Genomic DNA, 27,814 nt, shown 5'->3' on the forward strand with positions numbered 1-27,814 from the left:
GTGTTTTTGACACCCTTATCACGTTACGTACGTAACGTGCCCTATCTTGAAAAAGACATCCTTTTTACGTGTTTTTTTGGTCGCGCATGGTATCCACTCGTCAATGTAAGTGGCCCCCCCGGGGGCCAATATGAATAGATCGTTGACAAAAGATTTAAACCTTTGAACCCGAAAAGCCGGAACAACACCGGCTTCAAGTTATGTGATTCGAAAAGCAAGGTTTCATCAATGGCTTCATTTTAGAGATATTATGTCGATGTCTTCAATTTATAATTTCGTTGACGATTAGCTTTCATGTAGGTTTTAGCATAAAAAATGGCCAAAATATCCAACCCTACCAAGAAGGCAGGTGCGATAATACACCACGATTCGTACACGGACCATATGTAAGCTATTGTTGAATTTTCTTCCGTCATAAGTAGTGATATTGAGATAAAATTTGAGATTATCGTTTGTACGGGTAGCTAAACGACATCAGCCTGGCCAGGCTGGGTATCAGCGGAGTAACGTGCCGCTGACATGGCTGGGCTAGAATCGTGACAATATGAGATCATTTGATTTATTTCAAACGTCATGTATTCCTTCATTTTGCCGATAAGCTTGATATCTGATCATAATTTAGGGTGCATGGTCATGACCGTCCCCATTAATTCAGGGTAACAAAGGGTATATAAATATGGGCGCAGTAAAAATTTGTATATCGTACGACGTACTCTGAAATATGAGATTTAGTCATGAACAGAGTTGGATAAAGCTAATTAAGCTAATGTATCTTCGGTATTTGTAGGGTCATTCTAAAAAAACGTTACAATTTACTAAGAACGTGTCTCGACTATCTTATGGCCGCTAGCTTCACACCCGTGAATATTTTCTACAAAAATATTATCAAGATAATGACATTAATAGCCTAGCTCCACAAAGCATATGCGACCAGCATGACCAGTGACTAGTAAAGCTCTAATTTATTACAAAAGCCTTTTATTTTTGCCTTTTGTTAGAATCGACAGTGTCTCTGGTCAGTTTTAGGTTTTACTATCATTCTCTTTTATAAGTAGTCTGTTTTTCTTAATTAAATTTATGTCTGGTGAGGGCAGCTTGGTCTAACCGTCTGACATATTGCGCTTATCCTAGTATTTGATGATCGCTTTGTGATTATTTTCACTTTTAACTTTGTCCAAAATTAATTTTAACCTCCGTAACGAATACTGCCACAAGTTTTTTTCTCCCTTTCAAACTGACTGATATTATATGATAACGTGTCTGCAAGTAGAGTGATATTCATTAATAAATAATTGATAGGGAATTATCATATGTGTTTCCTGTATTACACGGAAATGAAGGACTATTCTTAAAAAATTAAATGCAGGAGTAAACAGCTTTAACATCCGCAACGCACTTTAAAAGAATATGCACTTTGGCAGTTCTGTTAAGGATTCAGTATTATATAAGATGAGAGACACCTATCATAATAAATGCAGTTTTCAAAGGTAGGGCTTCTAAATAAGGACTACGTTGGACCGTAAAGCATAAAGACATTAACTTCCGTAACGCATTAACTTCCGTAACATTTTTTCTTGAATATGCTACGAATTTGTGCTTTACTGAATCACTCCGGATCATACAGATATAAATCATATAAGGTACCCTCCACCTAGGTACCCATAAATCATAGCTATTCATCCTTGTCAAATTATTATTACACAACTTATTTTCAACATCACTTTGAAAAGAGGGAAAATTGCCAACGAAAATAATCTCCCGATAACTATATACGATATTTAATGCTTTTGGAATTTTGAATAATTCATACTACAAATGATGATTATTAGCATCTTATTTAGAACTTAAAATTTTTAATTTCCTTTGCTATATAAGTTATTTCAGTAATTGTTACGGAAGTTAATACATTTCTTTGCTGAGATTGATAGTACGAATCTAGTTCCACAACAGGTGTCATGGCTTTGTCTAAATGCTGAAGTCGGCAGAAACAATGGAGAGAAAGGGGAAGGAGGAGAAACAATTAAGCTTTCATGGCCAAGGAAAGAGAAAGAAAAACTATTTGCAATGATACATGAGGATTAATATCTCACCAATCAAAAATGCAAGCGCGAAGCGCGAGCTAAAACTTTTGAATAGTATAACCTGAAAACTTGACATTCTAAGCATTAAAAAAAAAATTATCAGGATGTTATATCTGAATAAACTATTAATGCGAGTGCAAAGTGCGAGCTGATTTTTATTTTCGTATTCTGGCTGAAAGCTTGACATTCTAAAACTCTTTGTACCAATTACAAGGATGGGTATCTTAATTGATGCGACTGAAATTTTTATATTTTGATCTTAAAAAATAATTTATGGACGTTTTGACTTGAGAACGAGATATATGTCCAATAAACAATTATTGCAAATGTGAAACGCGCGCTTTTTGAGGTTTAGACCCCAAAACGGGACATTCTATTGACTTTTTGTAATCATAAAAAAGATGGATGTCTTGCTAAGGAAATGATGCGCAGCGAGTGAGAAGCGCGAGCTGAAAATATGTGTCATTCTAATATGAGAACCATACATTTTAAGCGCGCTTTCAAATAAAGAGGATATAAATCGAATAAAAAAAAACAATTTCATGCAATAAAATACAAAAGAACAAGTGGGGATTGCATGTATGTACACCATCAATTAACTCTTTTAATATTCATGAAGATATGCATAGAACTGTTTCACTAAAATAATGCAAATCTTTAAAATGGCATAACTTCATTATTCCTTGTCCGATTTTGATCATATTTGCAGTGTTTACTGTTTTGTTTGTCTGATTATTATCTGTTTAGATCATATATTTTTCAGCCTGGATGACCTCTTTAATGCGCATTAAAAGCGCTGAAATAATTGATATAGGCCTACTGACCATGAAAACATGAAAAGTGATATTTCAAACACTCACGGTTTGTTGGAATTTAGGAATGAAATACGTATCTCGCTAATCAAACATTTTGGCTATTCATCATTTTTTAAATCACGAACAGGATGCGAATTGCGTATCTCGATGAAACAAAATAATGAAGAAAAAAATTGCAATTAGATCATATAGATTCTAGTAATAATTTGTGCATATTAACTTACAAACGTGAATTTTGAGCCTCTTGTTTCATTCACCTTCCTTCTTTATTATTCATTTCCCCGTGTCCTTTTTTATTTTGAAATGTTTTCCCCCCTTTTTTCTCTATCTTTTTGGCTATTGGCAAGCGGCGGGATTCCTCTTAACCCAGAGAACTCATCCTGGTTGCGGGCATGCATGCGATTGTTATATTTTGTTTATTGCCAGAAACTTTTAAGATGAACTACAATTTTGTGGCCCGGTTATTCGGTTTTCTCATTCCAACTGTGAACAACAACGACAACAAATATTACAGTAATCCGTTTCCTGTTCTGTTTTTAACTCTTTTTTTTTTTGGGGGGGGGCAAAATTAAGCAGTGCGTTCCACATTTATCTTTAATTATTAAAAAAATGTTATACGAATACCTAAATATGGATGTTCCTAAGCTAACAAAATAAGTATTGCAATTCGTAACTTGAATTAACTTCCGTAACGAAGATTGACAGGGGTAAATGCCATCGAGAGGATTTGATGGTAAAGTATCTTGGGATTCCCAGAATTGGTAATGCATTGCTTAGGATCTCAGGTTATAGATGAAAAGTTATTTTAAGGTTGCCTCATTCAAATTATGAACATTAAACTGAACGAAAGATGTGCAATGATTTTTATGGTACTTTTTGTTATATGTTATTTGGTAAAATCCTGCTTCTCAAAAACAATATTGAATATTTTTTCTATCTTGCAAACATTTTGGCTTCAGTAAATAAAATTGTTGATACCACACTTAAACTGAATTGTGTGCATTTCTATTTCATTCATTTCAAAAGTGATATAATTTAGTAACATAAGTGGGCTATGGTAACGATTTACCTCCGTAACATTGATATACAATGCTTGAGTTAATCCGGTCAGTACTTCAAATTGACGCAACAGCGACTTGCCTTTTTTCTGTTACCACGTTCTCATACATGGTACGTTCACAGTATGCATCTTTCAACCCATTTTCGATTTCCCCCCCATCAATTGGTGCCTGTTTCTGAGAATGACCCTGTACTGAAATGCCCGGGTTGCTTATACAGACGACAGAAAGTGCGCCGTTTAAAAAAAAAATCTGCTAGCCGTTGCATTAGTCCTACATATGTTTCTCCTTTATTATTTCCAGGATAATTATAACTTAAAACATTCTATTTGATACACAAAGGAATATACCCCATCCATGGCTAAGTCAGAGCATGTTTAAATAACCCGGGGTTATAGATTTAAAGGACCGAGTTCTGGATAAGATGCATCCAAGAAGTATTTGCGAGCGAGTAAATCGAGTCAGCTAAAAAAAAAACTAATGGATTTAAAATTGCATTTGGCATGTAAAACGTCAATGAAAGTGCGATGAGTAGTGATGTATTTTTATTTTTCTTTTACAAAAATTAATCAATTTGGAAACAAAGTGGGGTGAGAGAGCTTTTTAAAGCTATACTTTTAACAGTTTGCTCCTTATGTAATAATTCATCCGAGAGTTCTTGTATTTGTTTATTTCATGTCCTTGAATACAGCTTTATGGCAAAAAAAATGACTGATTTAATCAATCAGAAGGAAAATAAAAAATATTTTCTTTTCGGATTTTGAAAGAATGTTTGGTGTTCACGGAGACTCTCTTATCTCATACATTTTTCTATCGTTAAATTATTTTATCTATCTCTGCAAATTTCAAAATAATATCCCTGACATTGCTTGATTTGTACCTTACTTAATGAGTAACAAAGAAATAATTTTGAATACAACATCGCTAAAAAGAAAGGAAACTTTCTGCTTATTTTTTGTAAATGGAGGTTTCATTTTTTTAACATTCTCTGTTCTATACTCTTTATATACTGTAAACATGTAAATTACTATGTTTGGTCGTAATTCTCTTGCTTTATTTGTAATTTTGTGATGAATGATTATGTTTCTTGATAAATACGTTATTATAAAACATCCTTGAACAGTATTTGTATTGAATCGTAATAGCAAAAATAAAACTAAAAATAATAGCAATAAAACACACCCTAAACCATTTTGTACAGGTAATCGAACTGATAATTTAATTACTTTGCATCGTTAATTCATTCATGTGTTGATTTATCGTTCGTAAATTCGTTATCAAGAACATTCATTCATAATAACGATTTAAGCGAAACAAACAAGTTTATACCCATAAAATCAAAAGATTAGTACATCGTATATCACCCAAATAAAGTTAGAGGCATTTGAAGGAAGGGAATAACTAATTATACGGTTTTATGATATCTATAATTCACGACATGGGCATGAATCAATGCCAAATCATTTCTTGAGATGTAAGACGTCATTCATTGATGTTTGGCACGTCTTTATTGAACGGTTCGCTGAAAAGCACAGATTAATTAAAGTTATCAAGATTCATTTAAAGGACAAGTCCACCCCAATTAAGAGTTAATTAGAATAAAAAGAGAAAAAATCCAACAAGCATAACGCTGAAAATTTCATCAAAATCGGATGTAAAATTAAAAAGTTATGACATTATGAAGTTTCTTAAGAGTTATACTCACATCCAGGGGCCCCTAACACAAAGCTTAGCAATGATCGTAGAGCATTTTACTACGATTGATTGCATTGACTACAATGTACAATCAATCGTGATAGTGAAGCGTACGATTAATCGCTAACCTTTGTGTTTATACGGGACCCTGGTATGTATGCAAGAGAGGGGACTGATGACGTCAATCACTCGCTATTCATTTTTTATTTTATCATCTGAAATATGAAATATTCTAATTTTCTCCTCATTGTCCGATGAAATTTTTTTTATTCCTCCCTGACCATTGCTCAAACACTTGATGGTTCAGTCAAGTCGGTCCTTATTGTCAAATCTGTAAAAATTGAAATATTGTATAACAAAACAAAAAAGAGTGAGTGATGGACATCATTGACCGTCTCATTTGCATGTCACTGAGTTGTGCATGTAACTGTAATGTGAAAAATAATCGAAACTTTGAAATATTATGAATTTATTTTTACACATCCGATTTTGATGAAATTTACAGCATTAATCTTGTTTGATTTTTCTATATTGATTGATTGGAGTGGACTTGACCTTTAATGTCGTTATCAGTGGCGCAACTACGGGGGGGAGCATGGGGGGGGGGGGGCACGTGCCCCCCCCCCCCAATCGGCTGGCAAAAAAAAAAAACGGGGAAAAAGATTAAAAAGAGGGAGAAACTGAGAGCAACGTAGTGGGAAGGAAGAAATTATTGTTAATTATGTTATATTATATTATAATTATGTCATGTTATATTAAATAGAAATGAAAAAAATATCATAACTTTATGAAACATAATTTGCTCAGGGCCTATGTCTTCATTGTCCCTGATGCTCGCATCGTCTGTTTAACGAGATATGTAATCCTGTTGTACTAAAACCTCCCGTTTTCAAGTCAATACACCAAATATATTTCCTCGCACTTCGAATTATAATTGTTTTATGTAGTGACATATCATTTTAAGGTCTTAATATAAAACATTTCACGTCCGTGCTTATGTTCGCATTAGTGGATTGGTGAGATATGTCTGCTCTTCATGAATTCCTAAAATCAGTCCTTAAAATTTCCCTTTTTCTGATCTGAATATCAAAAATTTCAGCTTGCGCTCGCTTCATTTGGTTAGTGAAATACGCATGGTCTACGTGAATTCCTACAAACAAGCCTTAGAATGCCCCTCTTCAGGTGTGAATTTCCTAATTTTTCAGCTCGCGCTTCGCGCTCGCAATATTTGACTAGTGAGATGCGTATGATAATCATGACTACAATGACTACAAAAAGTATGTCTTTAGGTGTAATTCTAACAAAATCAGCATGCGCTTGGCACCCGCATTAGAAGACTATGGTGAGATATATGTACTCTTAATGGATTCTTTTTAAAAATAGACCTTAAAATATCCATGTTTGGGGTCAATATATAAAAAAATTTCAGCTCGCGCTTCGCGCTCGCTTCATTTGGTTAGTGAAATACGTATGGTCTTCGTGAATTCCTACAAACAAGCCTTAAAATGACCCTCTTCAGGTCTGAATTTCCTAAATTTTCAGCTCGCGCTCGCAATATTTGATTAGTGAGATGCGCATGTTAGTCATGATTACAATGACTACAAGTGATTTATGTGTTTGGATGCATAAAATTCTAACAAAATCAGCTAGCGCTTGGCACTCTTTAAAATTTCCATTTTTCTGATCTGAATATCAAAAATTTCAGCTTGCGCTCACTTCATTTGGTTAGTGAAATACGCATGGTCTACGTGAATTCCTACAAACAAGCCTTAGAATGCCCCTCTTCAGGTGTGAATTTCCTAATTTTTCAGCTCGCGCTTCGCGCTCGCATTATGTGACCAGTGACATACATATCTGTTTAATGACACTGTCCTTAAAATGTCTCCATTAGGTCAGCATACCTAGCAACTGAGCGCGCTTCGCGCGCTCACTAAGTGACTCAAAATTTTTGCTAGTGCCCCCCCCCCCCATGCCATGACCCACGGTACGCCACTGGTCGTTATATTGGTTAGAGTGTCACAAGTAATCTCGTCCACACACCTTCGAATCACTCAAAACAATTAATATAGAGAACTAGACTGTCACACCCCAAACAATTGAAATTTTACGGTTTACATCAACCCACCAGTTGGTCAGTTATTTGACAGAAGGACTTTGGAATCCAATACTTATATCTGAGAGGTAAATCAGTTATCATGTGTTTATTTTTATATCCTGGTAATACGGTGAGTACAGTACTTCACTGTTGACCTGGATCTGGTTTTACCCTAAAGTCAGTGTAGCTTGTTTTGACGTTATCATCGGATCAGACGTACATGTATATAGGTCTAAAAACCTGCGACTTGGAGTCACTTGAATTTTCTTTCTTGTTAGCATGAAGGTTATTTTAGAAGGAAATCGCACTTTTCTGGACGATTTGCTTTGGATGAAAGCTGAGCACAGGTCATTATGATAGTTCGACTTGTGAAATTTAAGTGGATTTAGCGAATTTAAGCGATATTATAATTATGAAATTTACTTTCTGCTGGTACCTTAGGATGCAATGCAATCCACATAGCTTGTAGATGTCTGTCATAAAAGAATACGCTCCAAAAACATTATTCTCTTCTATAACCTAGGGGTTCGTCCGACACCACCATCACCTTCGTTCTCGGTATCATCGTCGTATCCAATGTGATCATGGCCGCATTCACTGTCAGGGTCGGTGTGTTGATGGTCTTTGTGTGTGGAGTCGTGTTCACATCGTGGAATTTGGACGTTTTAGTAACCAAGCAAGACTCTAATCATGGCAGGTAATGTCTTCGTTAATTACTTTGTGTATAGGAGTCGGTCAATCAATTTGAATTTAAGACGGGTGATATTTCCCATCTCTTGTATTTTTGAATTTCGTAAAAGCCATGGGAGTAAACATTTATTTTATTTTATGAAATGCTTGAATCCATTATGGACCAATAAAGTTATCTTGTACGATGTATACGTGATTTCATTTGATGTCCAACAAATACGAATATCAAGTAAATACAGGTCGGTCAAGTATAGGGCCTATACAATAAACAGGATTATTTATACTTTATATAAAGTTGAAGCTGTATGACAGTTATGATGAAGAACAAGCATCTAGGCTAATATGAATATAATCAATGACTAGAACTATAGCATATAATAGCCTTGCGATAATGTGATTTATATTTTGTGTAAAGCGTCGAGTTCAAAGGGCCGAATTCAATATGTAGGGCCTACATTAATTAGATAGTCATTTCTATCATACAACAGGCCTAACAGTATATGATATAAGTATGCATGGAAAACCAAGAAGGTGGTGGCAGGGGCGACCAATCCCGTAATTTATCAGGGAAAATGCCGTGGCCGATTGGTCTAGGCCCCTGTTTATGTGTCGGCACAGCCCCCAAATTTTGGAGTCGCCTTCACGCCTGCAATCTGAAAAAGCTGAAAGCTGAAAAGAAGATAGAAGAGGATTAAGAAGAAAGAGTATATTGTGTCGTTATACATAATATCATATAGGCTACCCTTTTTATTTAGAAAGAACACATTAATACCCAGGGTCCTTTTCTAAATGAATAATTGACAAAATGAAACTTTAATAAAAACGTAAACCTGTTGTGGCTTTTCTTTGCGTAGGCTAAGGTTGTGTTTGATGGATTGTTATATCACCGTCAGTGCTTGGGTATAACATAAAAAGTCAACCCTTTACATGATTTATAAAAAGATTTCAAGTACATTATCAGTGGCGGATCTACGATGTGGGAGGGTTTAGGAGGTTTAACCCCCCCCCCCTCCCCCTCTTTGGCTGCCAAGGAAAAAAAGGTAATGACCTACATTTTGGAGCCAACCCAAAATTACCTTCATTTGGTAGTGACACCCTTTTTTTTGCTTGAAAAACAAAATTCTTGGTACCATAATGACATTCATTTTGTAGTGAAACCCTTTTTCGCTTGTCATATTTGTCGGTCAAACCCCTGTTTCAACCGATCATGTCGCATCAACGCATAATGTCACACCAACGCATAATGTCGCAGATTGCGACATTATGCCAAGAGCGTCCAACGCATAATGTCACAGTCAACGCATAATGTCGTAGCTTTTCTACTAACGCATAACGTCGCAAGTCTTAACGCATAATGTCGCAGTGGTGTTCGATTCAGGACTCGAGTTAAATATAAGACATAAAATATGTTTTCACTGAGTAATGTGTGCAAGCTCTGTCATCTGAACGTTTTTTAAGAGCGTGTTTGGTGGGGCAGGTGCGGATGCAGGGGAGGGGTCAGTATCGAATTCATTGTCAGGAGAAAGGGGTATACTTTGAAAAATTAGAATGTGTGGACTATAGTGTGAAACGCAAGTATACGCATATCACCATTCATCTGTGCATATCGCTATACATGCAATTCAACTTATTTTGCAGGAGAGTAAAGTCATCTAGCTGAAAATTAAATACAAATTTAGTTACATTTCAATTGTTGTTCATGACATTTTAATAAAGAAATCATATTTCGTATTGTTACTCGGAATGTGCCATCAATATATTAAAAATTTAGCGCGCGATTCGCACTCGCATAATTATCTTATACTGCCAAAAACTGCTCAGAATGTTCATTGCTTTGGTCTAAATGCAAATCCAAAACATTAAGCTTGCGCTTCGCGCTCTCATTATCTATTTAGGCAATGTTTGTTAGAATAAAGCTAATTATATGCATTTGAAACTTCATTCTTTGGTTGGGACTGCTCTCTCTATAAACCAACAGCAAGATTGGCTTTTAGCGGCTCATCGGGGAAACATGAATGAAAACATGCGCCCCACCCCCTTTTGGCGAAATCCCGCGTAATATACTGTATTAGAAACAAGTACATGCGTGCTCTGACCTTGGACTCCAGCAGGCATGGGCGGAAATCCCAGGGGGGACGGGGGACGCGCCCCCCTACCATTTTGGAAAGGGGGGCATAATATCAAATGTCCCCCTACTATTTGTGGTATTTTATTATGGAAAAATTCATAATTCAAAATCGAAATTATACACATGTATCCTCGAATTTCGAAATATACATAAACAGATAGTTTTTCATAAAAACTTGAATAGGAAAAGAAAAGGCATACCGGCCCGACTATTCTCGAACTCGCATCTAGCCCTATATGCCAGCCAAAGAGTGATCACAATGATGACATCGATGGCCATTGTTAATTTCATAACTAATAAAAATGACAAAAAAAAAAGAAAATCGCCTCTGGATACTTATAAGTAAATTTAGTGCATAGATGGTAGACGAGAATGTTCCATACCCAGTAAAAACATACCTTTGTTAAACCAATTTATTTTCCCTTTATTCCAAATTTACTTGGAATATTAGAATATTTTCATTGTTCGCGTACTCAGTAAAAAGAATAGTTTTCATGAGTTATGATTTATCCTTCACAGTGAATTTTAACTATGTTTAATTCCCCAAAATTTGTTTTTAAATACGCTATTAACGAGACTTTTATATTCCATTTTTACACAAAATTCCTGCCGTGGGAAATGTCATCATAGGTAGATCAAGGGGGCGAAGCGGCGGCCCGCCCCCTATTGGCGGCGCAAAATAGGAAGATGAGGAGAAAAATAAGAAGAAAAATAGAACCAGGAAGAAAATTACATGATGGAGGGGAATAATTGGAAAAAATAAAATTTCAGGTCATAGTATAAAAATAAAAAATTCTCTCGCGCTTTGCATTAATATACAGCCATCTCTTTATTTCAAAACGCGCTTAATTTTTTTTTTTCACTTTTTAGATCGAAATATATAAAATACAAATAATTTATTTAGGAAGATATCCATCTTTTTCATAATTTGTTGGTTTAAATCTAAAAAAAAAAAGAATTTAGCTCGCGCTTTGCGCTCGCATTGCTTATTGAGATAAACTGCTTGTTCTTCATTTCAAAAGAGTTGAAAGATCCAGTTTTCTGATCTGAAAATTAAAAAAATCATTTCGCGCTTCGCGCTCGCATTAGTAATATGGTTGAGTCAGATACTATCCTGTTTATTGCTATAAGGTGAAAAGAAGATGACTTTTTGGTCGGAAAATAAGAAAAATCAGGATACGCTTCGCCACATTAATTATAATTTAGTTAAATAGCTACCCTGTCCTTGATTTTAAAATATGCTAATAATACCAATTTTTAGGCCGGAAATGACACTTCACACACTTCGCGCTCGAATCTAATACTGTTTAGTAAATTCCTATGCTGTTCATGATTTGAAAAAGTGTTACGATTGTCCAGTTTTTAGGTTGGAAAATACAAACTTTCAGCTCGCTTCGCGTCCGCATTAATTGTTTAGATTACTATCCTGTTCATATATATTTTTTAAAGTACTATAGAATGTCCAGTATTTAGGTTGGAAAATAAAAAACTTTCAGCTCGCGCGATTACTTGATTATTTCTACCCCGTTCATATTCTTTTTTAAGGTGCTATGAGTGTCCAGTTTTTAGGTTGGAAAATAAAAAAATTTCAGCTCCCGCTTCTAGCTCGCATTCATTGTTTAGATTCCTATTCCGTTCATTATCAAGTGGTAAGAATGTCCAGATTTTAGGTTGGAAAATCAAAAACTGGCTCGCGCTTCACGCTCGCATTAATTGTTTAGATTCATATCCTGGTCATATTCTTTTTAAAGTGCTATGAATGTCCAGTATTTAGGTTGGAATATCAAAAATTTTCAGCTCACGCCCGCATCTATTTAGTTAAATTCTTATCCTGTTGGTGATTTGAAAAAGTGTTAAGAATGTCCAGTTTTTAGGTTGGGAAATCAAAAACTTTCAGCTCGCGCTCGCATCTATCATTAAGTTGAATTCCTATTCTGTTCATGATTTTAAAAGGTGTTACGAATGTTGAGTTTTTAGGTAATTCCTATCCTGTTCATGATTTGAAAAAGTGTCTTTTTTATTTGAAAAAGTGTTACGAATGCATTTATGGTTTAGGTAGGTTCGAATCTAGTTCATGATCACAAAAAATGTTCAGAATGTTCAATTTACAGGTCACAAATTATGAAATATCAACATATTTGGGCTCGCGCTTCGTGCTCGCATTACGTATTGAGGCCTTTTAGGAATACCTCCCCTCTTCGAAATATGTATATACACTGTTGGTCATAAAGGTGGAATATTTTTTTTTCACCAAATTTTCACAGCGTAATTATTATAACATGATTTGAATATGGCATTTATGGTGCATGATAACCACTTTACTTTCTTATTCTGCCTTTTACACACGTTTGACAGTGATATTTTACAAGTTTATGTCCTAAGCGATTGATGTCATGAGCATAGAACAACAATGACGACAGTAAATCAAAGGATCATGAGATATTTATTTTCAATCTCTCTCAGTTTTCCAGATGACTTCTTTTTGTGATTTCATGGACAAATTTGCATCAAACTTGAGTCATTGTTCTTACTCAGTCACTAGTATCGGGTATGTCCACCCCTGGCACGAACCAGCGCATGCAGACGTCGTGGCATGCTGTCCACTAGCTTGTTGATGACGTCAACAGGCATAGCGTCCCATTCTTCCCTCAGAGCATCTGCCAACTCCTGCAGATTTTGAGAAATTACCTCTCTGTCGTTGATAGCTCGACCTGCGCATCCCATGCATGCTCTATGGGGTTCATATCCGGCGAACAAGCTGGCCATGGCAACTGTACGACGCCCTCTGCCTCCTGGAATTCCGTTACTGCAGCGGCCCTGTGCGGTCTAGCGTTGTCATCCTGCAGTCAGAAATTGTACCCATACACTCGTCTTGCATATGGAAGACAGTGGAACTCCAAGATATCCCTCTAGGCGGCGGCGTTGACGTTTCCGTCCGGAACGACCAGTGGCGTTTTCCCTCCATAATGGATGCCGGCCCATATCATCACTGAGCCACCTCCGCCTTGAGTCGTCTCGTGGATACATTCATCGCGAAGGTTTTCCCCGGCTAATCGACGAACTCGTTGTCTCCCAACCTTTCGGTCAAGGATGAACCGGCTCTCGTCCGTGAAGACCACATGTTGCCAATGTCCTGGATGAAGCCTTCTGTGCTCCCTAGCCCAAAGAAGACGAGCTACTCTGTGGCGAACAGACAGGCGTGGACATTTGGTCAACCGTCGTGCTCGGTAACCATGTTGGAGCAATCTGCGATCAACGGTTGACCGGGAAACGTTGATCCCATGATATCTCCTCCACAAGCGACGAAGACGGCTCTAGGGCAATTTCCGGTTTCTGCGGCTGAAATTCAACAGTTGGCGATCATCTCTTCTTGTGGTCAATCTGGGACGTCCTGGAGATTTCCGTGGCCGCACATTCCCCGCCTCACGTTGACGTTTCATGATCTTAGAGACTGCACTCTGTGATATCCCTAGGACTTCTGCGATATCAGTCTGCTTGTAGCCCTCCTGTCGCAGGGCTACCACTCTCTCGCGTGTTGCTGTTGCCGTTGGACCAGGCATAGTCCAGGGAACGTCTCTACCGATTTTTATTTCAAACGGTACAAGGAACTCGAAAAAAATTCAACCTTCTTATACACAGTGCTAAATCAGGGAAAGTGACAGAACATCATATGCATAGGCTTTTATAGTCTACAACAAAATAATTTATTACGTAATACAAATTTCTCATGTTATAAATGTCACCTGTGTAATGGGGAAACATTATGTAATCACTCAAATACCATTTTGTCTACGCGTAGCCTTTCAACTACCAACAAAACTGTCGATTTTTATTCAAAAATATTTTATTCCACCTTTATGACCAACAGTGTATATATATATGTTTGAGTTAGTAATTCTGTAGAAAATAAACACGGAAAACTCAATTGTGTCCCCCCTATATACCTTCAAGGAGAGATTTCCGCCCATGCCAGCAGGGACCCAAAAGTTGGATCCAGCGCCCTAGTCGCGCTTCACACTCCATTTTGCATGTTTTGTGAAACATACAAAATAATTTTAGTCCCCCTCTGCCCCTTTTCCTTTGCCACCCACCAGTTTTAAAATCCTGGTGTCGCCACTGCTCGGGGGCTCGCGTTATTTAGAAGAGACACGAAAACAGGTTGTCAATGCTTGTAAAACATTGTAATGCCCGGTTATTATTATTTTTTTTTTTTAAATACATACACAGATTTTTCCTGTGAGGAGGGGATGTGATCATTTGTAAAAACGAATCTAAAGTGATGTTTAAGGGTCAAGTCCACCCGAGGAAAATGCTGACCTGAATAAATAGAGAAAAATCAAACTAGCATAGTGCTGAAAATTTCATAAAAATCGGATGTAAAATAAGAAAGTTATGACATTTTAAAGTTTCATTTTTTTTCTTCACAAAACAGTGATATGCACAACAAGGTGATTCAGTCGATGATGTCCATCACTCACTATTTCTTTTTTTTTATTGTTTGAATTATACAATATTTCATTTTTTATAGATTTGACAATAAAGACCAACTTGACTGAACCATATAGTATTAAACAATGCTAATTCCACATGTTCAGGGAGGAATTAATCGTTGTATCACTTGAGAAGGAGAAAATTAGAATATTTCATATTTCATATCATATAATACAAAAGAAATAGTGAGTGGATGACGTCACAGTCTCCTCATTTGCATACCAGCCAGGATGTGCATAATGACTGTTTTGTGAAATTAAGCGAATCTTTAAAATGTCATAACTTTCTTATTTTACATCCGATTTTGGTGAAATTTTCAGTGTTATGCTTGTTGGATTTTTCTCTTTTTATTCAAATCAACTTTTTGTTGGAGTGGACTTGTCCTTTAATGATTTCGTGCACATTTTAATGAAGTTTGTAAAACTCTTCAGTAAGAAAGGAAGATTTTCACTTTTTTCCGGGGGGCATTAATTCTGCCCCCTCCCGCTACGTACCAACATGTTACTAATTTATCACGTTCTCCCCTCTCCCCCACGGGAGATTTGTATAGGACTTATCGCTTTAAAATTATTGTTCATACGGTACATTTCGAGTTACAATACGAAATATAATTTCTTTCTTAAAATGTCATGAACAACGATAAAATATTAAATTTTAAAAAAGTGACCACTTTTCATCATAATAAAGTCAATACTGCCCCCCCCCCGCATTCGCGCCTGTCCCACCAAACACACTTTCAAAAACTTTCAGATGACAGAGCTTGATTGAATTACTGAGTGAAAACATAAATTATATCTTATCTGCAACTTGATTCCTGAATAAAATACCGCTGCGACATTATGCGTTCGGACTTTAAGATACGACATTATGCGTTGACTGTGACATTATGCAAAAATCATCCAACGCATAATGTCACAATCAACGCATAATGTCGCAATTGCGACATTATGCGTCGCTGCGACATTATCGGTTGTAACCCCCTCTCTGGCAAAAAGCAAGATCCGCCCCTGATTACCATCATGTCGGACACAGTCATCGATTTCCAAACGTCCCCATCTGATACTAGGGTCCCGTAACACAAAACTTAGCAATGATCGTAGCACATTTTTCTACGATTGATTCCATAGACTACAATGTACAATCAATCGTAAAAATCAAACATACGATCAATCGCTAACCTTTGTGTTACGGAACCTAGGCCTATTTATTTTCTTCGCACATTGGATCTTGACTTATTATATTTCAATTAATGGCAGAAAACAAAACATCAACAGTGTCATCGACGACCACCTGACAACTAGCAATGGCGATAAAACGGAAAATGCGATTGGCGGAGAGAATCTTCAAAGCAGAAATCTAACCAATAGGAAACTTGGACAAAGAATGGTGATATCTGATAAAGTTCAAGGATATGTTGGAGACCCGGTCTATCCGTTCGAGGAAGAAAGCACTGGTGAAGAAAGTGAGAATGATGATGATGGAGATGAATCAAGATCAGATCATGTGAAAACAAACAATTCCTCTCATCCAGATGTAAAGACATTCTTCACGGCGGTTGAGACAACGTGAGTAAAAATGATTTATTTTTATTGTAATCAAATACTATAAAGAACCAACTAAACCACACAAGAGACTTTATCAGATTTACTGAAAATAGGCAATGAATTTGATTAATGGTTACGATCATAGCTGTTGAAATCTCTTCTTCCGAATGTTCAAAAGTAAATAAAGCAAATAAAATTTACTAAATGTAACCGATGAGTTGGCAAATAATGTGTCGGACAGAAAATATGGAAACAAAAATTATGGTGCGTCTTTTCTGAAAATGCCAATTACTTTGATCACACTTTATCTGTCAGACACATTTTCACAAACAATATCTTATTATGTATACAATGTTTATGTTGGACCCTCATTTAAATTACTATTCTTGTCACAATCTAGAGTTGAACCAAAATGGTATCATCTCAGTTCTAAAAGGAGCGTTGTGGCCCAGTGGATTAGTCTTCGGACTTTGAAACAGAGGGTCGTGGGTTCGAATCCCAGCCATGGCGTAATTTCCTTCAGCAAGAAACTGATCCACATTGTGCTGCACTCAACCCAGGTGAGGTAAATGGGTACCGGTAGGAAGTAATTCCTTAAAAAGCTGTGTGCGCTATGAACGCCTAGCTTAGCCGGGTAATATAGGAGCGCCTTGAGCACCTAACAAGGTGGATATGTGCGCAATATAAATACCCTATATTATTATTATTAAAATGAAATAAATGGCTTAGTGATGGAGATTGGAATGGATCAATCAATCAGTGACGATGTTTAATAGATCCCCTCTCATCTTCGTATGTCATCCAGGTTCAAAGATGTTCCAATTTTACCAAACCGGTCTATTCCGACGCTTGAATTTCTTGATGCCTGTCTCAATGCAGTTCAGATACTCAGTAAGTGTTAGGCCTATACTTAGATGATAGGAGAGCAAAATAAATGAGTAAATCGGTTCATGGCTCGAACCCCAAAGCCCATGCCCCAATGTTGCTTCTGACATTACCAACAGATCATTTCACTGAAACCAGAATATTTTTCCTTCGTAATAACACCGATAAGGGACAGTAAAGACTCAATCTTTGTTCAGGTCTATTATGATTCGATAGACAAATAATAATCATGGCAGATGTCTCACATGGTAATACAGGATCACAGCTAGCAAAGAATATGGTGCTATCATTTTTGTCTCACCTGCATAGCAGAGTGAGACTAAATGCGCCGCTTTTCCGACGGCGACGGCGGCGGCGTCAACATCAAATCGTCACCGAATGTTAAGTTTTTGAAATGACAGCATAACTTAGAAAGTATATGGACCTAGTTCATGAAACTTGGACATAAGATTAATCAAGTATAATGTATTACTGAACATCCTACTTGAGTGACAGGTCACATGACCAAGGTCAAAGGTCATTTAGGGTCAATGGACTTCAACCATGTTGGGGAATCAACATAAAAATCTTACCTAAGGTTAAGTTTTTGAAATGTTATCATAACTTCTAAAGTATATGGACCTAGTTCATGAAACTAGGCCATAAGGGTAATCAAATATTACTAAACATCCTGCCTGAGATTTAAGTCACATGACCAAGGTCAAAGGTCATTTAGGTTCAATGATCTTTGGCCGAGTTGGGGGTATTTGTTGAATTACCATCACAACTTTAAAAGTTTATTGATCTGATTCATATGACTTGGACATACGAGTACTCAAGTATCACTGAACATCATGTGCGAGTTTCAGGTCTCATGACCAAAGTCAAAGGTCATTTAAGGTCAATGAACTTTGGCCATGTTAGAGGTAATTATTAAATTGCTGTCATAACTTTCTTATGGATATATAGTTTTCGAAATGTGGACATAGGGGTAATCAAGTATCACTGACAAGTCATAGATCTCATGATCAAGGTCAAATGTAATTTAGGGTCTTTTATTATGAATGGTGTTTTTTGTGAATAATTATTTCATTATAGTTTTTAATGTCAACACTGCTGCTATATTGAATCGCGTAATGTAGGGGAGACTGCCAGAGGCGCTCCACTTGTTAGGAACATGTATTACTTTTTTTTTAATTGCTTGAAACCTTGTCGAATATTACAGTAAGTAAAACGGAACGTGCATTATTTGCTTGTTAACTCTCTGTGCCATTTATGTATTATTGATATATCTTGAATAAAAAATACATAATATTTGGTAGAATTATTCCCAACGAGTGTTTCCCTTTTTACCGAATGGGACAAGCTGTTTTCGAGTTGTAGAGCCTAAATTCGTTTCAATATTATTACCAGATGACCCTCAAATGTCAATTTACTCTATTAAGTTTAGTTTATTAGTTTACTCTATAAGTGTTTTGAATTATACATATGAGTAAAGTGACCGTTTGATTGAAAACAATAGAACAATGACAATCTTAACCACACTGATTTAATAACAGTTTAGAGTTTAGAATTTAGAGTTCGTTGACCCAATTTCCGTTTTATAACGGAAATCAATTACAGGAATTAATTTACTGCTCAACCAATAGCACCCTACTTCCCATGAATTCTTCATCATAACACTTTGCAAACTTTTAGCTAGTGCGATAATTTCATTTCTGACCCATTAGCTATGTTACTTCAAAACAGTGTGCTGCACTTTTATATTGAATGTTCTAGGTGTAGTAGTTTTACATTGTTAATCAAAATAATAAAAGAGTATGTAAGGTATTCCCTGAGGTATAGTTATAATGTAATCAGCACTGGTGATTTATTTTCGATGGGTATTGGAAAGGGCTCAACAAACCCTCATGATCTTGGATAGTTTTTATTTCTTTCTGTATCTACATGCTCTGGGCCATTTAATTGTATTTTCCATCCTCATATCAAAGTTGATACTATTTCTTTGAATATCCGGGGCCCATTTTATTTATTGTTTTGCGCCTCTCCTCCTTTGAAAAATATAAGCCTATATACCCACCAACGTTATGTATGAAAACATTTATAATTTATCCGAAATATCGATTGCGGGCTTTGTTTGGATAACTTACTGGTAAAAAAAATGAGCAAAGCGTTTAAAGCCCTCACCTGATGGTACTACTGGTCAGCAGAAAGCTCCAAGTATCATAATCAATCATGATTATATTTTATTTTACACTCCCTCCCCATGTAGCTGATCAAAGAACAGCACAGCAAGTAACCCTCGTCTTCTGATATATACAGTGCGTCCCACAATAAACGAAACCGAGATTTATCGATTATTTATCATAACTTAATCACAAATACAATAGACAAATGACCTACCATTGTAAAGCTTAGAATCTCCTCTTTCATCTGAAATTACTTAGATTATTTCTCATTTACGCATGAGTGAGCAAAAACAATTTGAAGAGGGGATACCAAAAAGTCATTTGGCGGGCTGTATCTGCGGTTCAAAATGAAAACCACATTTTTAAAAAGTTCAATATCTGCTCTTTAATTTGATACGTCAATTACAGAAATGGTCAAGAAATGGCAAAGTTCTGGATATATGACATAAGGCTTGAATTTCAATAATTTCATAAAATTAAGAGGTTCTATATACAGGCTAGCGTTCAAACTCACTTGACACTCCGTTTTGTTGACGATCAGCCATGCATTAAGTCTTTTGTTAACCATACGATAGCTTATGTGGGAAACCGATGAAAACACGTTTATTTAATGAAATTATGGAAATACAAGCATTGTTTCGAGGGAACATTTTTTGTGATTAAGGTATCAAATAAAAAAGCAGATATTGAACTTTTTAGGCATGTGATTTTCTTTTTGAAATTCAGATACCCCCCGCCAAATGAGTTTTTGGTATCCTTTCTTCAAATTGTTTTTGCTTACTCATGCGTGAATGGGGCATAATCTAAGTAATATCAGATGAAAGAGGAGATTCTAAGCTTTACTTTGGTAGGTCATTTGTCTATTGTATTTGTTATTAAGTTATGATAAATCATCGCTTAATCCCGGTTTCGTTTTTTCTGGGACGCACTTTACAGTGTTTGCAGTGACTTAACCATTCTGCATGGTATTTATTGCATAATTACTAAGAACACATTCATACACATCCACATCGTACTGAGTATCTACCTGGGTGGAGTGTGGCAATCGGAGAGTAATACCTTGCCTAAAGAACATAAGTTTAGGATTTTAGCCAATGCAGAGCATCATAATTTACATTTGATTGAAAGTAATCAACGACCTTTAGACCTGATGCAATCCATGATAAAGCTTATGGAATTATACGGGATGTCCGGAGTACAATGATAGAAATAACGGGTTAGAATAATTGTTCATTCAATTATTTTTCGTCATCAATAAATATTATCAAGTTTCTATATTTTCTTTAAATTCCAGAAAATATGAGAAGAGCAATATTTGATCGGGTGGAGGCTGATATACAAGGAAATATAAAGGTAATAATAAATATTTTGTGTTTTTTTACATTTAATTTTTGTATAGTCGATTTCATATGTCAATGAACGTTTCTTTATAATTGTGTGAACGCCATGATGTCATAATGGAACTAATGTATGCAAAGTGTGAATGGGGACGGGGTGTCTCTGTTTTTGTTATCATTTTTATTATCTTCCCAATGCATAATTTATCTGTGAAGATCCGAATGGGTGGTTCAGAGTTATATGCAGAAAACAAACGAAATCTTTACTTTTGCTTAATATTAATATCATTCACTGGCGTAAATCCGTGTTGATGGGTGGGGGGGATGACTGAAATATTTTGGCTTTTTTTTGCAATCATGTTTTTAGATATGCAAGGAATTGTCATTGATATGTCCACAGTGGCGTACCGTGGTTCATGGCATTGGGGAGGGGGGCACCAGTAAAATTTTTGAATCACCAAGTGAGTGCGCGAAGCGCGCTAAGTGGCCAGTTATACTGACCTAATAGAGACATTTTAAGGACAATGTCAATAAACGGATATGTACTTCACTGATGAAATAATGCGAGCGCGAAGCGCGAGCTGAAATTTTTTATATTCACACCTAAAAAGGGACAATATAATCAAATTTGTGTAATCATGATAGGTACCTGTCTCGCTAAACAATGCGCGCGCGAAGCGCGATCTGAAAACTTAGATAATTCAGACCTGAAGTGGGGCATTCTAAGGTTTCTTTTTAGGAATTAACTAGGACCATACGTATTTCATTAACCAAATGATGCGAGCGCGAAGCGCGAGCTGAAAATTTTTGATATTCAGATCAGAAGGGACATTTTAAGGACTGATTTTAGGAATTCATGAAGAGCAGACATATCTCACCAATCCACTAGTGCAAACGTAATCACGGACAGGAAATGTTTCATATATAAGAAGACCTTAACATGGGGCAATCACTTTTGAGTCATGAAAAAGAAGCATATGTCACTACATAAAACAATGATAACTCAAGTGCTAGGAAATATATTTGGTTTATATTGACTTGAAAACGGGATGTTTTAGTACAACAGGATTATATATCTCGTTAAACAGACAATGCGAGCACCAGGAACAATAAAAAAAGACGTAGGCCCTGGGCAAATTATGTTTCATAAAGTTGTAATGTAACATAACATAATTATAATATAATATAACATTATAATGAATATTTTCTTCTTTCCCACTACGTTTCTCTTCCTTTCTCCCTTTTTTCTCCTTTCCCCCTTTCCCCGTTTTTTTTGTCAGCCGATGGGGGGGGGGGGGGGGATGTGCCCCCCATGCCCCCCGTAGTTACGCCACTGTATGTCCATATGGCAAATACCCCTCCAATATTATTATCTTTTTTTACCCCATGATGGTTTAATGGTTTTATTAGAGATTACATTAAAAAAAATTTGACATTCCATCTTAATCCCTTCCCAAAGACCCCAACATTGATGAATTGGAAGAAACAGGGGTTTATCTTCAATGTTATAATAAGGACATAAGTATTTCGTTTGGAAATGGTGAAATGGCTCTTTATTTGCATTTTATGATTCAATAATATTGTTTTATTTGTTAAGCGGTATTTTAGGAAGAATTTTCACCAATAAAACAATTATCTCTTGTGATTTTTTTTTCATTTCTTTCGTAAAAAGTGGGGGGGGGGGGGATGTTTGTACAGGCCATCCCCCCCTCCTCGAAAAGTGGGGGGGGGGGGATGTATCCCCCCCATCCCCCCCCCCGGGATTTACGCCAGTGATATCATTACAATACTCATCCAGATGAATGTTCTATCAGGCCTATATACATATGCATTTTGTGAATAACATTTGTTTACGTATTGGCAGTCAGTTCACAGCCAAGACGAAGGCGCTGTAAAGTGCTTAGAGACACCATGCATTAAGCGCTATGTAAATACAATGTATTGTTTTATTATAAGGGGCTGGGGCTGTCCCTAGCTCTTATGCGGCTAATAATAGGCAATAACGATTTTTTTTTTAATATGCCAGGATATCGTAATACAGCTCCAAATCCTGCAATAACATTGACCAGTTATCAAACCCAAACGAAATATCATATTCAAATGGGGATTTATTTTCTTTCTTTTTTACCAAGAAAATTCGTGATAACTACAATAGTCATCCAGATGAAAGCTATACTCTTCAGTCTATGGTCATACATGATGTAGAAGAGTTAGATATACTAAACAACGATCCAGACTATTATGCAACATCAACCATTCTTGCCCTGAAATGGCTCGTCAGGTATTATATCACATTCTAGTGACTTTCATTTACAGTCAGAATTTTTTTTAGGGCAATAGGGCAATTTACATTTTCGTATTATAATTATGTAAGTTATATACTGTCTCAACGAATCATTATATTTTAGTCCGAAGTTTACCATAATCATGTGGGGAATACACCATTCCATTTTTTTTCTTCAAAAATTAGCCAATTCGCAACGAACAAGTATACGAATAGAAAAAAAATAAAGAGAGAAAAAGATTTCGTACAGGAATAAATAATAATGTAATCATCCTCACTAAGTCGGTTAATTTGTTTCTTTAAAAAGCGTATTTTCCATAGAGATATATACTAATAACGCAAAGTAGCAAACTAGTAATATATCTATATGGTATTTTCACATCTTCAGATTACCTTTTAATCTTACTAAAATCATGTCTTTGGTGGGGTGACATGTTGAACCGATATCGCTTGTTTGCCATCACAGGCGTTTAGATGGGGGCGTTGTTGGCACTGAGCCCTCTAAAAGTTTGACAACCTACCAAAATAAGGAGATAAGAATTGAAAGGAAGATTGGTTATGACTTGTGATGTTTATTATAAACATGATAAAGTGTATAGATTTTTGGTTTTATACTCACTTTACTCACAAGCAGAATTTTATAATTCATCGGATAATAGAAAATAAAAACATCAGCTTTCCTCTTTTTTCTTTAGTTTTATTTTGCTCTCTATTGATTTTCCGCAGAGCATTTCGATTTATATCAAGGTTCATGAAATATATCATCGAGGGAGGAGATCAGATTCAGAGCGCTAGTGAGTTACATTGTGATTCTGATGGGAAGTTATCAAATAAATTGATTATCTTGTGATAGGTCGAATGTGTGTGCTATTTTTTTGTTTCAGTATTAAAGTCTGTGAACACATTGTAAAGTACTCTAAAGTTGATTCAAGATGTTTTATTCATAATTTTTATAGCATAGTTTAATAGTACACTACAATTTTCTCACATCTATATGAGATTTTATGAAAGAGACCGCGGGGGGGGGGGGAACGAGCAGCCCCTAGTTATAACATCAAATATTTCGGTACCGGTATATGAATAATAATGTACTCTCTAGGTAAATTTATTTACTTATTTGCTTTCTTTCCACATTATGATTATCATAATTATGCGTTCAGCATATCTCCTTATGAACATATCGGTAAACCTTAAATATTATCTTTGTAATTATGACAATAATAATTGGATCTAGGTAGCATTCTTTCTTTTCATATGTAGCATAATTATCATAATTTGAAGGTACATTGTAAATGAAACCTTGAAATAATATTTTTGTTTTGGATTTTTCAACACGTGTAGATAAAGCTTATGATGAGACGCTGAAAATGCATCATGGGTTTATCGCCAGGGCGTTTTTTAAGGTGAGACCTCACACTTGATTAGAATCTTAGTATACGCACAGTGTCCTTATAGCATAAGCAACACGATATGGTCTGATAATCGTTTACATAGTTTAGAAATACATAATTCTTGAAAGTCTTTGCATAACTATATTTTCCTTATACGGTAGCATAGGCCATTCTTGTGCATCGTTTTGCTACGGGAAAAGTAGACCCCTGTGATGACAAATCATCTTTCCGCTTTTCTTAGACGCCCGATATTAGAGTGGAAAAAATCGGATCGAGCGTATAAGAGGTGGATTGAGCATTTACTTGGGCATCATTTAGCCTAGGACAAGGCAATGTATTATTCTTAACCAATAACCACACAAAACAATTGTCCTTTCAAAAGCCTGGGTCACAATTATTCGGGTTCATGAATGATCTTCGGGGGGGGGGGGGGGGTACGTGCCCCCTTTGCCCCTTAAATCCGTGCCTGCAATAATAATGTCAGTGTTGTTGTTGATGGCGTCGTTGGGTCATTAACTCGTTATTATTAGCCTGAACTTTTAACACGAGATGTCGAGTCCGCTGATCATCCGATTGCTTTTTTTTTTACAAGAATTATTATGTTTGTTTTATCTGATAAAGGTAAATCCAACACTAAACAACGTAATAATATCAGCATGGTCCCCAGTATAGGCCTGTTTATAGTCCATTTCCAAAAACCTTCCAATTTGAGTGGAAGATAAGAGAAGATGGACCGGGGGATAGGGTGGTGTAACTAGTATATGACCAGTTTTTGAACCAGCTTACAAGGGGTCTATATATTTTTTTTCCTACAGGCTCTATTTGTATGTACGCAATGCGTTTTTTCATGTTTTTTGCATGTAGTTACCCTTATTACTAATCAAAGATGTGAAGTTGATAAGCTGACAGTATTGAATGTGATTTTGATTAATTTTGTGAATTTTACACGATGCACAAAATTCACTCACGTTTTATTGATGCATGATACGTCTATGTTTTTTGATGCGTCGAATTAGATTATTCACGGACTTTGAAATTATATCAAGTTATGATAAATTGGTAAGAATAAGCAAAGTGACATGTTTTATACCATAAAAAATGAAACAAAGGTATATAATTTCATTGTTCATACAAAAAGAAAACAAATGTTTCTTTCAGACTGCATTCTTGACACTTTCAACTCGACTTGACTTCCTGAAAGAATTGTCATTGAACGAGGCTGACTTCGCTAGACCCGATTTTGAAGAAAAAGTCATCGCAGATTCCCGGGATTATTTCATCGCCTTAGATCAGAGATTGGAAATCATCGAAGGATTCTTTTTACAGCATGATATAAAACTTTAATCATCTTGAATATTATTTTATGCGCTCTTTTTATACTGAATGAATTGCTGCTTTTGAAGTATATGATGCTCATGTTTTTTTACGATGTGTTCTGATTTTTTTTTTTCAACATAAAAATGTGTTTTAAACTTGTAATCTGTATTCGTAAATATAGCCTGTTAAGAAGAACATTGAACTAACATATTTGAAAAGAGAAGGTACATACAGATAGATGGATGCGTGGAACCGGGGAGTGGACGGATTGATGGGTGGATAGATATATGGATAAAGTTTATTACATGTTGAACATTACTACTGCATTTTTTTCTGATCATGTTAGTCTATTTGCATTTATGAAAAAATCTTCCACTGCATGTTTCGGACATTTTTTTCTCTCTCACGCCTTTTGTTATTGTATACTGTTTATAGCATTTACTCATCTTTTCTGCAACTCTTATGTCATAATATTGTATACCTCTTACTTTTTTCAATGTTGTGTTTTACTAATATGTTGATTTGTGTTTTGTTTTGGCGGTGAATACATGTTGATAATGTATCCGCAAGGCCACATCGAATACCATATCTTTTCAAAGGGATACCGAGGAAAAAACAAATAATATAAATATACATGTAGATAGATCAGATTAGATAGATATGCAGATAGATATGCAGGTAGATAGAAAGATAGATAGATAACCGAAGGATCATGTTTCCTATCTAACTTTAATAAGTATTATTACGCATATGATATACAGACGTAAAAACATTCACTACAGACCTTTTTTTTTCATTTCAGGTGGAGATTGTGTAAATGTTTTACATAGAGCCCTATACACTTGCCATATGTATATATTTTTAAATATACTGCATTAAACTCATAATCACTATTAATACTGAATTTTTATAAAGTTATATCAATATTCCTATCATCTCTGTATTTAAAAATAAAGTTGGGTACCCCATGTTCTGAAATATGACTATTATTAGCCCAAGAATGTACCAACCATAATGGCAATTATTTTATGTGCCAAAACATACATTTACCAAATAATGGATAATTAATAAAATAAAAAAATGACATTGATGTAAGGAAAAGTGTTATTTATAACTTTTAAATTCATATTCCAATAATATATCATCTAAGTCACTAAAGAAGAAGGGAATAAGTGAAGAGTGAGAAACAAAGTGTGTGTGCAAGAGAGAGATATGAGAAATAAAGACAGATAATAATAATAGTATTGCACCTAAAAAAATTTGTCAAATGTTTACTCTTAATAAATCTATCCATTCCCATAATACCCGCTCATGTATAAAATACCATTACCCAAAGGTTTCGTCTCAGTCCTTACTCAACTCTCTTAGACACAACGGTCCCCGTATTTGGAACAATTTACCTAATAATTTTATGTCATGCACTACATTGTCATCTTTTAAGGTCTTATTGAAGAGACAGCTCGTCTCTTCCTATTCCTTGTAACTCTATTTTAAGTACCTATGTATCATGCGTGTGATGGTGTGTGTGTGTTTATATTATATCGTAACATGTGTTTCTTTTCCCTGTTTTGGGGGACTATGACTCACAAGTTTTTTAAACTTTCATATTAGTCTCCAATTTCATTCATTAGATTAAATCTCGATTGTTGCATGTTACTTTGTATATATGTTATGATTTTATGATTGAAATAAAATTGAAATTGAATTGAAAAATAGCGATGGAGAGTGAGATATAGTGGAAGACGGTGGATGAGAGAATGCAAGTAAAAACAAGTATGAGATTTGTTGAATTGATGAAAATGATAAAACTTTGGAGACTAGTCATTATTTTAAGG

The 27,814-nt window shown here is 35.7% G+C and overlaps 1 protein-coding gene across 3 annotated transcripts; it reads left to right on the forward strand.

Annotated features, from left to right (window-relative positions):
* Window positions 1–202: 202 nt before the first annotated feature.
* Window positions 203–27,640, forward strand: LOC129270796 (pleckstrin homology domain-containing family A member 8-like). 3 transcript variants are annotated; one of them, XM_064105724.1, is made up of 9 exons: window positions 203–386; window positions 8,268–8,441; window positions 16,310–16,618; window positions 17,403–17,488; window positions 20,945–21,003; window positions 23,120–23,268; window positions 23,998–24,065; window positions 24,613–24,674; window positions 25,821–27,640. In XM_064105724.1, exons 1-9 carry the CDS (start codon window positions 316–318, stop codon window positions 26,004–26,006), a joined length of 1,164 nt encoding a protein of 387 aa, XP_063961794.1. In that variant the 5' UTR covers window positions 203–315; the 3' UTR covers window positions 26,007–27,640. The 3 variants fall into 3 exon arrangements, with proteins under 3 accessions (XP_063961794.1, XP_063961883.1, XP_063961836.1); XM_064105813.1 differs by lacking the exon at window positions 203–386 and adding an exon at window positions 7,659–7,830; XM_064105766.1 differs by lacking the exon at window positions 203–386 and adding an exon at window positions 7,928–8,091.
* Window positions 27,641–27,814: the final 174 nt, after the last annotated feature.

The sequence above is a fragment of the Lytechinus pictus genome, chromosome 1, assembly GCF_037042905.1.
Source record: "Lytechinus pictus isolate F3 Inbred chromosome 1, Lp3.0, whole genome shotgun sequence".
NCBI lineage: Eukaryota > Metazoa > Echinodermata > Echinoidea > Temnopleuroida > Toxopneustidae > Lytechinus > Lytechinus pictus.